This window comes from Nematostella vectensis, chromosome 6 (assembly GCF_932526225.1).
Source record: "Nematostella vectensis chromosome 6, jaNemVect1.1, whole genome shotgun sequence".
NCBI lineage: Eukaryota > Metazoa > Cnidaria > Anthozoa > Actiniaria > Edwardsiidae > Nematostella > Nematostella vectensis.
In genome coordinates this window covers 11,126,509-11,143,007 of record NC_064039.1, presented here as the reverse complement: position 1 = coordinate 11,143,007, position 16,499 = coordinate 11,126,509, and the positions used below count along the sequence as shown (strand labels likewise).

General features: G+C 40.5%; 1 protein-coding gene and 1 long non-coding RNA gene across 3 annotated transcripts; one reads left to right on the top strand and one right to left on the bottom strand.

The window, feature by feature from the left end:
• Positions 1 to 311: 311 nt before the first annotated feature.
• LOC5501715 (homeobox protein Nkx-6.2) lies at positions 312 to 11,168 on the bottom strand. Its single transcript, XM_032370011.2, has 3 exons — positions 11,030 to 11,168; positions 2,027 to 2,531; positions 312 to 1,140 (listed from the first exon to the last, which is right to left on the bottom strand). The coding sequence occupies exons 2-3, from the start codon at positions 2,454 to 2,456 to the stop codon at positions 791 to 793; spliced, it is 780 nt and encodes a 259-aa protein (XP_032225902.1). The 5' UTR covers positions 2,457 to 2,531; positions 11,030 to 11,168; the 3' UTR covers positions 312 to 790.
• Positions 4,277 to 13,100, top strand: LOC5501720. 2 transcript variants are annotated; one of them, XR_007312117.1, is made up of 9 exons: positions 4,277 to 4,411; positions 4,724 to 4,884; positions 7,389 to 7,465; positions 7,714 to 7,787; positions 8,641 to 8,723; positions 9,020 to 9,091; positions 9,263 to 9,318; positions 11,042 to 12,012; positions 12,305 to 13,100. It is a non-coding gene; the product is annotated as an uncharacterized LOC5501720 (long non-coding RNA). The 2 variants fall into 2 exon arrangements; XR_007312116.1 differs by having other exon boundaries at positions 11,042 to 12,041.
• Positions 13,101 to 16,499: the final 3,399 nt, after the last annotated feature.

Below are 16,499 nucleotides of genomic sequence, written 5' to 3'. Positions count from 1 at the left end.
TCATCCCAAATACAAGCAATATAGTAATATTTCTAGCTTTAGATAATACTACTGATACATTGTTTCTACATTTGCGATGCGGTAAACCCTAGAATTACCCTGCTTTTCCCATTACCACCCAGGGAGCCCCGGAGGGGTAATATAGCGTCCTTGCTACCCCCACCCGTGGAGCGCGCATTTGGAGGGATGCCGTATTCATGCTAATACTGGTAGCGCTTTGATCACTTAATAAATAGACTGAGCCACATATTGGCATCGGACGGGTACCCGTTCACATAACTTGTTAAAAATTAATAAAATGGAAAGGGATACACACTAGTTGATACAGTTTATTATCCGTAAACCCATACCTTAGTTATTCATAAAGAGACAAGGATTTCTCACGATTAGATTTTCTTTACCATTTTGATGATCATTTCTGGTTGGAATTCGTCATACGAATAGAAGTTGGAGACCTTTCCTCGATTTTATAAAAAAAGCTCTTCTTACCAAGAGCTCTTCAAAGTCGATACAGAATATGTTTTTTACAAGTGCATTTCCTCTGACTACATGATGTCCAAAGATGGAGCGGGAATGCTGTTTTTTTTTATGCATCCTAATCTCGAGTTTTATAAACATAATGAAATCTATAGCTTAATTGCATTTTATGGGGCAATAATTTGAAATAATTGCAGTCACACTTTAAACACCTGCTGTTTGAAGTCTGCAAACACCCACCGAGGCAATTTGGCACGCCAGCGAATTTTACTGTCGTGCCAACAAGTTACAGAAAAAACTCAATAAACTTGTATCAAGTCGTTGTCTTTTTTGTGGGCTCAGGACTTGAGGAATCGTTTTCTTGTGCACCCTCGTTGTCACTTTCCTCGTGGCTTGACTCGTTACCGGAGATTTCTTTTCGCTTTATGTTCATTTCTGCAGCGTGTCGCTTGCGCCATTTCGTGCGGCGATTCTGGAACCAAACCTTTACTTGGCTCTCGGTCATTCCTAGAGAATACGCCAAACGCGCACGCTCAGGTCCAGCCAGGTACTTTGTCTGTTCAAATGTTTTTTCAAGTGCGAAAATTTGATGACCGCTGAAGGTAGGTCTGGTATGCTTTCTCTTGCTGTCGTCCTCCGTGCTGTTACATCTAGGGGATGTGGCTGTGAAATAGAAACTGAATTGAGTCATGGATTTCTAAATTCGGTTTGATTTGTGAGGGAAAGGCAAATATGAGTATGCGTCACACGGAAGGCTATTATACACACAAATGTCAAACAAGACTTCTTAAGTATTCTTTTTCCCAAACTTCGCAGATTGTTGACCCCTTTCAAGTGCTTTCTTATTTTCGGTCTTTTTCGTTCTTCAAACCAAATAATAATCAATAACAAAGCCACCGTCGTGACAGCCGAGAGCACGATTCCAATTTCACTTTATATCGACTCCGCAACTTCATTTCCTGCGCTTTTGTTTTTTGTAACAACATTTGTTGAACAGCTTTCCTATAGGAAAATGAAGAGAAATTATAGAGCTGTTCTGCAGTTAAATAGAATAAAGAGTGGCTTGTTAAATTGTATACCGTGATGGAGATAGCACAGAGAAAACAAGTGATCGAAAGCATATGGGGATAAAACACGTAATAATTGAATAGAGTTAAGAGAGTTTGCTGACCTAGGCCGACGAGTTTTTATTAGAGGGGTTGTCAACGCTGTTGGAATCTCTACGCAAATCTTAAACAAGTTAAACTTATCAGAAGTTTAGCGGGGCGATTTTTAGAGCCACGGTGCTAATCCGTGTTATTTTAATTTGTTGAAATTACCAGCAAATTTGGAAAACAAACAGGCTAGTTTAGAGCCAACAGAACGAATAAAATTTAAAAGATAATCGTACAAACGCAACGGAGATGAATCACACGCAAGTACAACCTCAGCACAGCACGTTTATACCACACAACCCGTGTTTCGGTTAGTTCACGGTGTTACTAGTTTGTAATAATGACATGATATCTTTAAAAAATTAAACGCCTGTATTGTATCTCCTTGATATTACCTGCAATGCGATCTCTCCATGGATGATGATAGAGTCCCGGCCAGTACACTGGGGAAAGACGCTGGTAGTCGTAACGATGTGGCGGCAAGTAAAATGGACGAATTCTCATGGCAGGAGGGGGCGACAGTGATGCTACTTTCTCCTCGCGATCTTTACTAAGAATGCTCTCGATGGAGTGCGAAGTTGGTCGTGGTACAGGTCTAGAAGCTAGAGGCTTTGCGAGTCTTGTAATGCCGGGAGAAAGTGGCGGTGAGCTGCTTGGAGATGGTGGGGGATACGGCGCGATGCAGTGTGGCTTTAGCTCCATCATGGGGTGTAATGCACCGAAAGGAGTCCCGCTAAGGAACGCGTGTCTGTCCATGTTGTCCACTTTGCTCGGGGCCGTGTCTTCTTCTGGGCTCGCAGCTCGTTGCTTACAATAAGTTAGCATTAATAAACTAAAGTTTACTTAAGTTCCCCTCTGACTGACATCCGCGCGGCCAAGCGTAAACCCCTGATTGATATTCTGTCAAAGCAAACATTAATTGATATAGTAGGTTGGAAATGGACGGTGGCGAATAATGGACTTGTTTAAAGCCAAACCTGTGCTCTGATTGGCTAAAACTCGACAGGTGATTGGAGTTGGGTATTCGGAGTAGTCTAAACCTGATAAACTTCTTGCCAACTAATAACACAAGTTTCCCACATGGATAACTCGCCCCCCTCTAAGTTAAAACAACGCACTCCTACAGCGGCACAACCATAACACAACCGTAACGAGCATTACCCACTTGATAATTCTTACATTAGTTACAGTGGAGAGTTAAGAGCTGTCTTCGGCTATTTATAGTCCAATTGAAAACAATCGGATAGCGCGTCAAGAATGATTTGACATCTTTATGCAGTTATTGTTTATAATGAGAGAAATTGGCTGATATTGGAGTATTGTTACCAAGTACACAATTATTGGCGCCAAATGCTTCCCGATAACACAGAGGAACATCAGCGGCGGATTTACCGCCATTCCGAACACACAGATTATCGCCTTATTAAAGTTTGAACTGTTTAAGCGGCAATGTATCTCTAAGGCAATAAAACTGACACATTTATGTAATCGATCTGGCGCTTAACTTATCACGTTCAAAAGCGTACATTTTAATAGGTTTTCGACGAATGTTACAGCAGTTTAAACGGAATTTAAAAAAAAAACTTAATTTTTCACGGCAATTCTAGATCCCGAATTTACACAAAGAAATTTAAATATCACATTATGAATAAATACCTTGGTGTTACGGAGCACCAGCACCAAAAACACAATAGAACAAAAGCCAAAAACAAAGACCTCAGAACGAGACAATGAAATAGAGTACAAAGGCCTTGAGCACCAAAAACAAAGCTCTCCGTAACACCAAGGAATACCCGAATAAATCGATTTGGCACTTTTTACGGCTCTTAACGACAGTCTACTGAAGTTATAAGAATTCTAGATTTTCCAGATAATTACTCGATATTTTCATAGGGAAATTATTAAGTGTCATGCCTTTTTTTAAACTATGTAGTGCGACTCTTTTTGCGAATTAAAAAGAACGAATTCACTCTTTCTCGTGTATTATTCACAATGCTTGACTCAGTGTCAAGTAAAGAAGCTTCGGTGATCGGTAAAATGGCGTCAATTCAAACATTGATACTAAAAGGCGAGAAAAACCTGAGTGACATATCCGCAATTGACCACTTGGAAATGAAAACAATTTCTGTTTAACCACTTGAAAATTTCCAAAAATTATAATTCGAAAACTGCCCTTTCGATCACTTTGGATCACTTGTTCATAGAATAGTTTAATACTAACAAGAAAACCGCTTTATTCCTGTTATCTGGAACTGATTTAATTTAAAAGTGCGAAGATCAAGAAGAAAAGAAAAACAGCTTATGGTATGGCGGGAAAGAGCATAGCAATTCTAAACCTTCTATGAGCAAACCATTGCCCAAATTCAAACACAAATACTGCGCGTAGAGGGCTTCTAGTAATAAAAAAGTTGATGTAAATAATTAGTTTATTGGTATCAATGGCATATAGCCATAAGTCAATGTCAATACTGGCACCAATATAATCATAATAATAACCACCATAATCGAATGGCCTAACGCCATAAATGCAATACTAATACAATTTGCCCTGTATACAAATAATCTGTATACCACTTTCTACAGAGGATAAATTATTAGCCGGTCTAACTTTTTCCTGCTCGCTCCACGACTCGCTTCTTTTTATTCCTCCTGAGTCCAGCTCGGATCGGTTTTGTCCACAGAAAACCCACAGCTCGCCTGTCCCTTGGTCGGCTCGACATGTTGTCATACTTCGAGCATCAACTGCGATCTGCAAGATGAAAGAAAAACATCCTTATTAGGTCATTATGTTTCTTATTTTGCAAATACTCTTGGACGTAATTCCTGAGAGATTATCATTTTTATTATCTCAATATTACTGTGAAATAATAATAGTTGCAATACTTTTAATTAGCGCAAAATTCATATTGGAATCGATATATGATCTAGAACTGGTTCATATCAAAGTATTTTTCAAATCAATAAAAATAAACACTTATTCAAATTACTATGAACACACCCAAACAGTCAGGATGCACTTCCAAACCACACCCCTTAGTGACAATTATTGTAAAATAATGAACCTTTTACATTTCTTTGACAGAATTAAGCAGCCTCGAAGATCGTCAAGACGAGATGAAGAGCCTGGTTCAGTTGCTTTGCAGCATCCGCAACATTCCATTGATTCCGGGTCGTCTGATACCCAATCAGACATTAAGAAATATAAGGCTCACGTGACTTATGAGGATGTAGACGAACAAGACCCGGACTCAGAGTAAGTAAATCTTGCAGAAATACTAAGGCTCTCTCCTTCTAAGCTCTTGTTAGCAATATACAAAGACTTTCAAGAGCTGTCCCATCCATCTACTTTGTTATTGCCCACTGAAATTGATTTACATTAGTTACACAGCCATTGAAGACTTCCAGGGATGCCACAGTGACGCCGGGTATCCTTGACAAAGGGAGACACTGTCAGGGTAATCAAGAAGACCCCAAGCGGCTTGTGGTACGTGAGAAGCGGCACACAAACGGGCTGGGCACCACCAAACTACCTGGAAAAGGATGTCGAGTTGAGCGAGTCTGGTTCAACTGCTTTGCAGCATCCGCAAAATTCCATTGATTACGGGTTGTCAGATAACCAATCAGACATTGAGATATATGCGACTCACGTGAGGATGTGGACGAACAAGAGCCGGATAAATAGTAAGTAAATCTTGCAGAGGCGTGTGGCCAGGGACACGTCAACATCTAGAAATACAATAATAATACCAACTTGATAACGTGCACCATAACATCATGGCGTACATGGATGGCTAAACTCTTGTTTGCAATGTACATACACTTACTATCCTATTCATTTACTTTGGAATTGTCATCACTGAAATTTATATTCTTTTAGTTACACAGCCATTGACGACTTCAAGGGATGTCCCAGTGACGCCGAAGTTTCCTTGACAAAGGGAGACACTTTCAGGGTAATCAAGAAGACCTCTAGCGGCTGGTGGTACGTGAGAAGCGGCACACAAATAGGCTGGGCTCCATCGAACTATATGGAAAAGGATGACGATATCCAGTGTGTTACAACAAGACTCTGAAGACCCTTCTGTAACGGCACCCAGTGTGAAACAACAAGACTCTGTTACAACAAGATACTAAGTTCCTTCTGTGATGATATCCAATGTGTTCCAAGGATTCTGAAGTTCCTTCTGTGATGATACCCAATTTGTATTAATAAGATTTTTTAGATCCTTCTATGATGATATCCAGTGTGTTACAAAAGATTCAGTTTGTTATTCAAAATTTAGACCAAAAGTCTTAATTTAAGGGCTAAATAAAGCCAAACCATACTCGCGGAATGGATCAGCATTATGAGAGCTCTTACACCACTTATCATTAGAAGTTACTTATACACGTTGGTGGAGCAGCGTAGTGAGAACGTTTAAAGTTTATTATGATTAGAATCGGTTTAAGTAATTTAGTAGTTTAAAGGGGCAGTCGCACCGGAAGCGGCATTTTTCAAGAATGCTACCGTCACCAATCCAGCACAGAGAAAGACACATCTAAAAGCAATTTGATTGTCTTCTTGTGAGTACATTCGGCGCGATGCAAACGGATTTCACATCTACATACTCTTTCAGCCGTCTATTTCGCTCTCAAGAAATGAATGCTTTTAGCTTTGTTTTTCCGCAACTTTGATTGTAAGCATTTCACAAATAAAACAAATATAATTTAAATCCTATGTGAGGATGTGTTTGTTGCCGCAGTCCTTGCTTTTTTTCTTAGCCGAAACAGTACTCAACCCGTTAACCCCTCAATCGGCCTCTACCAACCAGAGAACCCCATCAAAACGCCAGGAAATAGGCTGGTAAACCCCCTATCTATCGTTTGCGCCATCTATGCTGGATTCTGTAAGTAATTGCATGCTTCATAGCACGAGTGTCAGGCCCTTTTATCGTTCCCTATGGAGTATATACCGGGAAGCGATAAAAAGAGGACCTGATACAAATACTGTACAATTTTCATTTTCGGGTCCCAAAATTGGGCCACTGGGATTGGCTAGAAAACAATGCCAATAAAAAAGCTCGCTCTTATTGGCCCTTATCAGCATGTTCAAATGTCTTGCCCGGGCCGGTCAATGCGTGTTATTTCGGTATAATTTTTCGAAACTAAGATCTACTAGTTTTATACATATATATGAAATATAGATGCAATAGAAGCTTTAATACTGCGGATTTCATAAGTAGTAGTTATAAAATTCTTGGATAGACCAGGCGCCGAATATTCAAGAAATATGTCTGTGAGAGCAAATAATTCTTGGGATTGTTTGCGGTACTTTACGCCGCGAGTTTGAGTGAGCATTTCAAATAATGAAATTTGTGTTCAAGGAGAGGTTTGTCTATTTAGACAACAAACCTGTTTAGTAATTTGGTGATGTGTGGATCTGCAGTCATATACGTAAACTGTAAATCTTTTGCGCCGTGAACAATCTTCAATTACAATCACCTCAACGGGGTTCGTCGGTTACTAAAATTATTACCCCTGATATAATACCACTGTATTACAATTTTGCTTTGCATAAATATTGTTTATAATTTGATTCGTGCATTTGATCGTGCTACCACGCGAGTCATTGGGACAATTGACAGTTGACTTATTTTGACAGCGGCCTGAAAAGGGGTGTCAGGCGTAGTTTTATTTTGCCTCTCCGACTTTTGAAAAATAAAATTGCCTGATACTCGGGCTACATGCTTTATGTTTATTTGTTTTCTTTATTTGTAGCAAAAACTGGTTGAGGCGTTCCCTGGGGAAGCAGGAAAGAAAAATGCGAAAACACGAATCATACACACACTACAAAGGTATATTCAACGTTTATTCCTTTGTTATTTAATTCTCTCAGAAATTAACTAAAGCGCAAGGGTTTTATTATTTAACTGGAATCCGGCTCGAAAACTACTTGTTATTCCGGATTCCAGACTCAATGTACTATTCTTATTTTCCCTTTAATTATTAACTCCAACTGTGTAAAGTACAGAGTGAATAAAGAAAGACAAAGGTCGCTGGGTTGTCACAAACTGTATAATGATGGCCATTTATTAACTTGTAGCGAAAAAAGTGTATGGCATAAAAGTGCACGTGAGCATGATGAAGAAGTTGGAGAGAATTAGCAACTTTACCAAGGTACAAACAGAATAATAATCCAAACAACCAGCACCGCACGAGATTTATTATATAAAGAAGACATCTTCTAGCAAACCTGTAACTGCACTCCAACCTTCTGACCGCGTATTCTGTTGTTAATCATCCAAATTTGGACATAAAAAACATTTCCCGAACTGTAACCATGGATGAGCTCGTTCCAGACCCCGCACCAGCTCGTGGGCCATCTTCGAGCACAAGAAACCGAGTAGAGCACGTTATCTCAAAATACATCGATAAGTTCCCAAAACAGCCAGGTCGCAATACTGACAACAAAGGTGTCACGCGGGAAATTATTGCAGTGTCGGGATACGCTTGTACTTGTCACGCGGGAAGTTAACGCAAGGTGATGGGTTTCGCTATTTTTATAACTTAATCATTTTAGACAATTTACCGCCAACTTGTTCCGGCAGTTAATGATGCGTTTTGTTTAGTTATGGGTATGTGGTGTGTTACCTCCGTCAGTAATAACCATGTCATCAGTCACGGCAGTCCAACGGTAACTCACTGGCACATCCACGTTGGAAGGTCGCCCTTCGTAAACCCATTGGCTAAAAACCTTATCCAAACGAAACTAAACGCTTTTCGGGTCGTCAGTGAAGGTCTCTTGTTTGGGCTTGCCGTTATTAGAGAGCATACAAAAGGGATGCGGTACGATACCCCGAGTTCTTCTTAAAATTTACTTGTACACTCTGTGTAAAGCAGCTTTGTAACAGCGATCAAGTAAACCCGGTACCGTCCCGAAATCTCGTCTCTGTCGATGTTACAAAGGCATTTTAGAGGGTATTATACTAGTGTATTCCACTGGTTTATAAAAACTATTATTTTTCCTTAGGACGTCGTCTGCCCGTTCACATAATGCGATCTCGTGCTAAAGTTTTTCAAGCCAAACAAAGATGATATTGAGACTACAAGAAGGTGGGTAACAATGCTTTCTACTCCTCCATCCTAGCTCCAAGCCTTCTACTCGGGATCCCTGTGGTGTTTTTAATTGAATCTCGAAAAATTCTATACCTAGCGAAGACCTAGAGCCATAATTCTCAACTCGGCCTCTGTGATGGAACTACCCCATTAATTGTTAAATTTAATTATTGATTATTAAAGTTGCAGGCCTCTAAGGTATGTTATATGTCCTTTTTGTTGGCTGTTCAATTAATAGAATAAAACATTAAAAGCACGCTAACTTAAAAGTCTGAGGATTCTTGTTCCATTAGGATGTCTGTTAAGCCGCGAAAAAAAGACGGAAGAGAGCGGGACGGCTCGTCGCAAAAAAAAAATCTCAGAAAGTAAGTATCCAGGATTTTATAAATATGCATAAATATGGAAGGATTCGTGCGATAAAAAATTAGCTGATGCTGTAGGATCTCAGATTAAACCATTCCGCCTCCCCTGAGGACGTTTTCGAAGATTTGTGAGTTGATTGTTTTTTTGTTGTTTTATTCTTTAAAAATCATCAGGCTGTCTCAGTTTAGAGGGGGGCTCGATTTTGAAGTTTTCGACAAAAACGAAAACGGTAAGTTTCTTTCATCATAAGTAAGATGACAAAAGACTGATCTTTGTATTTTGCATCGATCGAATACACATGGTAGTCAGTGTGTGATTGCACATGGTGGTCAGTGTATGATTTCAAGTGGTGGTCAGTGTGTGGTTGCAAATGGTTGTCAGTGTATGGTTGCACGTGGTAGTTAATGTATTATTGCACATGGCGGTCAGTCAGTGATTGCACATGGTGGTCAGTGTGTGATTGCACATGGTGGTCAGTGTGTGATTCATATGGTGATCAGTGTATGATTGCACATGGTGGCCAGTGTGCGATTGCAGGTGATGGTCAGTGTGGGATTGCACATGGTGGTCAGTGTATGACTGCACATGGTGGTCAGTGTATGATTACACATGGTGGTTAGTGTATGGTTGCAAGTGGTGGTCAGTGTGATTGCACATGGTTGTCAGTTTATGATTGCAAGTGGTGGTCAGTGTGATTGCACATGGTGGTAAGTGTATGGTTGTACGTGGTAGTTAATGTATAATTGCACATGGTGGTCAGTGTATGATTGCACATGATAATCAGTGTGTGATTGCACATGGTGTGGTCAGTGTGATTGCACATGGTGGTAAGTGATGATTGCAAGTGGTGGTCAGTGTGTGATTACACATGGTGGTCTGTGTACGATTGCAAGTGGTGGTCAGTGTGTGATTACACATGGTGGTCTGTGTATGACTGCACATGGTGGTCAGTGTGTGAATGCACATGGTGGTCAGTGAATGATCGCCAGTGGTGATCAGGGTTGGATTGCATATGGTGGTCAGTGTATGATTGCAAGTATTGCAAGTGGTGGTCAGTGTGTGATTACACATGGTGGTCAGTGTATGATTGCACATGGTGGTCAGTGTGTGATTGCACATGGTGGTCAGTGTGTGATTGCACATGGTGGTCAGTGTGTCATTGCACATGGTGGTTAGTGTGTGATTGCACATGGTGGTCAGTGTATGATTGCAAATGGTGGTCAGTGTATGATTGCACATAGTGGTCAGTGTGTGATTGAACATGGTGGTCAGTGTGCGGTTGTACATGGTGGTCAGTGTGTGATTGCACGTGGCGGTCAGTGTGTGATTGCACATGGCGGTCAGTGTGTGATTGCACATTGTGGTCAGTGTGTGATTGCACATGGTGGTCAGTGTGTGATTGCACATTAGTGGTCAGTGTGTGGTTGCACATGGTGGTCAGTGTATGATTGCACATGGTGGTCAGTGTGTGATTGCACATGGTGTTCAGTGTGTAATTGCACATTTAGGTCAGTGTGTGATTGGTCAGTGTGTGGTTGCACATGGCGGTCAGTGTGTGATTGCACATGGTGGTCAGTGTGTGATTGCACATGGTGGTCAGTGTGTGGTTGCACATGGTGGTGATTGCACATGGCGGTCAGTGTGTTAATTCACAATGGGTGTCAGTGTATAATTGCACATGGTGGTCAGTGTGTGGTTGCACATGGTGGTCAGTGTATGATTGCAAGTGGTGGTTAGTAATTGAACATGGTGGTTCAATATATGTTTGCCTGTGTTTGTTAGTGTTTTTCCTCTATACAAATAGTATAAAAGAATAATATATGCTTATAATAGTACACCCCATATATCTAAAGGCTGGTGTGGTTTGTTGATGCATATAATAGTACATCCCATATATCTAAAGGCTGGTGTGGTTTGTTGATGCATATAATAGTACACACCGTGTCTTTAAGGCTAGTGTTTTGTAGACGCCCACGGAGTGACTGGGTGGGTGCCATCTTCACACCTCGAAAACCTTGATGACGACCAAGAAAACCTGGCATTCATGAGCTGTACAAGCCCTGAGCAAGGTGTGACAACCCTGTAATGTAAACCGAGACGTCATTTAAAACAGTCGCATTCCTAATGGTAGCACAGTGTGCGCACAAACCCCCTACACCCCTCCCCTTAGCCACTCAAACGTGGTTGATTTTTTATTGAAAGATCGTCAAAAACTGCTCTTCTTTCATATGATACCTATGATCGCACATCCCTCTCAACAAATCCTGGGTAGGCCCCTGAAAACCCATAAGATTCATAAAACGACACTACTAAGTACATTCTTTATTTATTGACACCTTCCTAATTGACAATTATATAAAATTTGTCAGTAAACTCGGATAAATGCTGCTCGTTAAATGGAAAATAACTTCTACCCGCACCACTACCCTGCTAGAAGATTTTCCCCTGTTTGTTTTTTCTATGGAATTTAGCTGTTTAAATAATGTTGATCAACCACTCTTTGGTATTTTTACATGGTAATACGACGGTCTATTTGCAAGAATACGGTCTATGAATGAAGTTTTGCTTTTTTACGAAACTTGATGGAAAATTTGACACTTGATAGTGGTGGGAAATGATGCTTTTGTGTAACTCGGTATTGTCTATGCATAAAATGGCATATTTCATTGGGTTTGTTTCTTCGTGTGTCTTGAATCGTATCTGTTATTGTATAGTGTGCTAAACAAAAATCTTAAAAAATAAACCTCCTGTTGATGGCTGTCTCGAGTTCTTTTTACTCAACCAATTACTGCGTTTCTTCCACAGCCGAAATCTACGTAAGCACACATGCTTACAAGGCTGCGTTCTCTGATGAGCTCAGTTTCGATGTCGGAGTACAGCTGTACGTGACGGCGAAATCACTTGATTGATGGTGGAAGGCAATGTGAGCATTAGCGTTGTCAATCAACTTAGGTGGGTCTAGGGGCGCCCCCTCCCCCTCCCCATGAGAAAATTTGTTTAAAATTATGAAGAAGTATAAGGAAATCCAAAAAAGAACAATCTACCATGCTCCCTTTCTTAAAATCCTTGATTCGCTCCCTTTCCCCCTTCCTAATTGGAACTACTGAATCCGCTCAGCACAGCTTCTCAGTTTTCTTCACCCCTGAACTGTGTTAATTGATTTCCATCATTCTTAGTAATGTATAAAATATAACACGATTTTTTTTTCTCATTAGCATAGTTGGTTACGAGGAGAATAGTCAGCTCTCGAGCAACTTGGATGAAGGTATGTTAGGGATTGGCCATTCAATACCCGACGCGGCGGCCACTGAAGCTTTCTCTGATATTTTTATCATAGCCAGTTCAGTTGTTTGAATCTTTGTCGCGGTGTTTTTTTTTTTTTTTGCCAAGTCAGATATAAAATGAATGATTTCTTATCGAATTTTATTGCCATTGGGTGTAAAACATCTTGAGCGAATATAAGGTTAATCTGCATTTACAGACAAGAAAGCGAAACCACCACCCGAAAGGAAGAAAGTATGAGTAGAATTATTCTAATTTATTCATACTATTTCTATTTTATGCATTTATCATTATTTATATTATATATTTATATTATATTATATTCACCATATTATACATATATTAATTTATTTATTTTAATCTTTTTATATATATTTCATATCATTTATAATAAAAAAGCTATGATGATGATGGTGCAAAATGGCTTATAACAAGAATAACATGAGGAAAATTACTGTACATTAGGTTTTCGTTTCGATCATAAAAAAATATCAAATAACTTGCCCGAGAATAGAACATTTAGTTGTCGCGATGATTTTAAACCCATATCAAAATGACTGATATAACTCAATATAACGTATGAAGCATGAAACATAACTCGCGGCGAGTTTGAGCGCAGGGTATGATTACCATTTAAGGTAATTCCCTTGTATTGCACTGCGCACCCCTTCTGCGCATAATGGCGCGCGCTGTTTGTTCGAATTTTCCGGTATTAAGTGCGAGTGCGCCCCACAGTTGTACAAGAAAACATAGCAAAAGGGGCTCGTTTTTTACTTAAAATCGCTTTGACAGAAAAACGAAGTCGGTTACCCCCATTTTTTTTATTTGCTCAAATAGTTAAATATATACGGAAAATGAAAGAAGAAAAAAACGTTGGGTTGTAGAAGTTTTTTTTATTTTCTCTTAAAAACCGTAAACATACTTCAAAATGGCGCTTTTTAGTGGCGAAAACACTGTCTTTTAGTGCTTAGTGCTTTTAAGTCTAAAAATATGATTTGCTTCTAACGTTAGCTACTACGGGTTATTGTTGAGGAGATCGGATTTCGGCAGCTGGGCAAACAGAACTTATTAATTTTTTAATGACTAAAGGAACTATTTCAAGGGAATCACCTTAATGCTGATCAGGGTTATAAGACATCTTATCTCTGTAGATCATAAGTCATTGAAAGAGAAATTTGCAAGGACCACTCGCAAGCTGTGTTGCTCTATAGCAACCAGCCCCTCGATGATCTACCGAGGACAACAAACCAGTTGAATGTGGATCACGGTCCAACAAGATCAAGAGCGGTCGGTTTCACACTACCTTGGGGTACCCGGGGATCACAAAAAATCCCGTCGCTTCTCGGACTCCGCCTTTGCTGAGCTCAAATAAATTTCCAACCATACACGTAGACGTAGATGATATTTCTACAGAAGCAGGTGTAAAATTCAATCGGCGGGACAGCGAGGGGACCTACTATCCAAGACTTCCTTGCAACTTTATACCAGAACTCAGCAAGGATGAGTCAAGTTCAGACAGCGAATCTGATAAAGATATCATCACGTTTGAAAACTTTAAAGTCCAGGAGGCTTTCATTGAATCCAGATGCCTTCCTAGCAACAGCGATGAGGAATTCGCCGTGTTGGAGGTGGATTTGAGAGTGGGTAGGTAGTGATTTAATTTTAGTACTGATTCAAATATGTTTTAATGTCGAATACAGGTAATCTTGGGACACATGTTTCTTCAAGTGTCAGTCTGTTTGAATAAAGTTCACTCGTGCTCAAACAAACTATATGGTGAGACTAGTTATTCCATGCAAATATATTTTTTAATGAATTAGATAATTAATCAAATGCATATATGCTTATTTTGAGCATTAGCAAAAATCACATAAAGTACATACCAAAATAAGGGGGGGGGGGGCACTGGGGATACGTTAGCCTGCTTGTCGGCGGTACTCGGTGTAAGCCAGCTTGTATTTTGAGCTGCACGGTTTCCGGCTACGGACACGCCCCCCCCCCCCTAATATTTTCAAAACCTATAAGTAAATTACCAAGAGAGGCGCGGTCGTGCCCCCAATATTTTTTAATGATGCTTCTGTATCGACCCCTCAAATATTTCGGGGCTTTCTAAGGCTCTGTATAGTACATATGAGTGACAACTGATCGAAAGGATCCGAGGATTGAAGATCAGATTTGTATTTACCTTAATTTTGTTTTTCAACGTATGAAGGCCGAAGACGGGTTCACAGCCTGCACAATCCAGTACGCCTCGTCCTCGCCCGTTACATGATTCCAAATGCTGGAAAAAATTATTTTCCTCATAACCTCCAATGAGATCCGGCTATAGCTGGCTAGTTAGCAAATCCAATCACTAAAAGGCTACTAGAAATGTTACAAGTTAGAGATAGCGTACAGGGAAACTTTGAATGGTGTTTACCCAAAATAAAGCACCTTTTAGTTCTTTTTTATAAAAAGGTAGCTTGTCTATAATGAAACAAACACTGACATTTCAACCACAGATACTCAGAGTCAGATGACGAGAACGCCATACCGGAAGCCCAGTCTGATATTTACGTCGTTCTAGATGACTTCGACGAGGCAGACCAAGAGAACGAGCTGAATCTCGTCAAACATGAGAAAGTGCGAGTGATTCGCAAGACCGAGGGAGGCTGGTGGTATGTGGTGTCCAGGCACGGCGAGGGATGGGCGCCGTCAAACTTTCTGGAAGAGGTACCAGTCTACCTACCGCCGCCACCATTCCGGGACCCTCAATCCTCTATTCAGGACAAGCTTACATACCCGACATCCCGCACCAGTCCCTCTGAGGTGTGCTGCATTGACGAGGACGGAGGGGAAGTTAGAGACGAGATTGGGTACGTCTACGCCAATTTCCACGAGACGTACAAGTGGGTACCAAAGACGCTCATTAAAGAAGTTGTTGTTGTATTCTCAGAGTAGTGAAAGGCCGATTTGTAGATCAGTAGTATAGTGGGGGTGATGATTGTGTGACGAACGTGGCAGACCCGACATGATAACGTGACAGACCCGACATGACAACATGACAGGCCCGACATGATAACGTGACACAGTCGACAAGGTAACGTGACAGACCCGACATGGTAATGGACAAAGCCCGACATGATAACGTGACAGGCCCGACATGATAACGTGACAGACTCGATGACATAGTTGTGTGACATATTCGACGACATGATAACGTGAAAGGCCCGACATGGTTACGTGACAGACCCGATGACATGGTTACGTGACAGACCCGATGACATGGTTACGTGACAGACCCGATGACATGGTTACGTGACAGACCCGTGACATGGTTACGTGACAGACCCGTGACATAGTGTGACAGATCCGATGACATAGTAGTGTGACAGACTCGATGACATGGTTACGTGACAGACCCGTGACATAGTGTGACAGACTCGATGACATGGAGATCGTTGCGTGACTGACCCGATGACATGGTTACGTGACAGACCCGTGACATAGTGTGACAGACTCGATGACATGGGGATCGTTGCTTGACTGACCCGATGATACATAATAACAACTAGTGCTTTTTCATAATTGTAAATGTTAATGTTTTACTTTTGAATTTTATAATCACTGACTTAATTTTTCACAGTATAAATGGATATATACGCACCTACAGACAGATAGACGATTTTAGATATATTAGTATATTAGTAAAATAAGTTGCAATGAGTAAAATTAAAGCTGTCATCTTGTGACATTTATCCTTAGTGTTTCTAAAAATTCCCATTTACAAATCATTCATTATTAATTCAGAACATATTCTAATATTTCATTGGAAAATTAGACCTGTGCATGAGCAAAGCGATTTAACATTTAGGGGTAGAAGTCACCGAGTGACAAACCGAGGAAAAAAAGTCATTAGGCTTACAAAGAGATTAAAAGAAACTCATCTAGACTAATATACGGTATATATATATCACTACCAATCACACGGTTTCCAATGCCCCGCCTCTACTCGAGGTGGTCGCTGAGAGCCAGACGCCTCACGGCTCAATGCAAATATAATCTGGTCTCCTGATCAAACGAAAATTCTAACTTATCTCCTGCGCCAACCGAAACGCACTCGAAATCTTTATCATGAATACGATCTAG

Excerpts from the sequence above, each read along its gene's own strand:
- LOC5501715 (XM_032370011.2), bottom strand. The coding sequence starts at position 2,456 with ATGCTAACTTATTGTAAGCAACGAGCTGCGAGCCCAGAAGAAGACACG. Across the intron at positions 1,141-2,026 it reads ATGGAGAGATCGCATTGCAG|CCACATCCCCTAGATGTAAC; the intron begins GTAATATCAAGG and ends TCTATTTCACAG.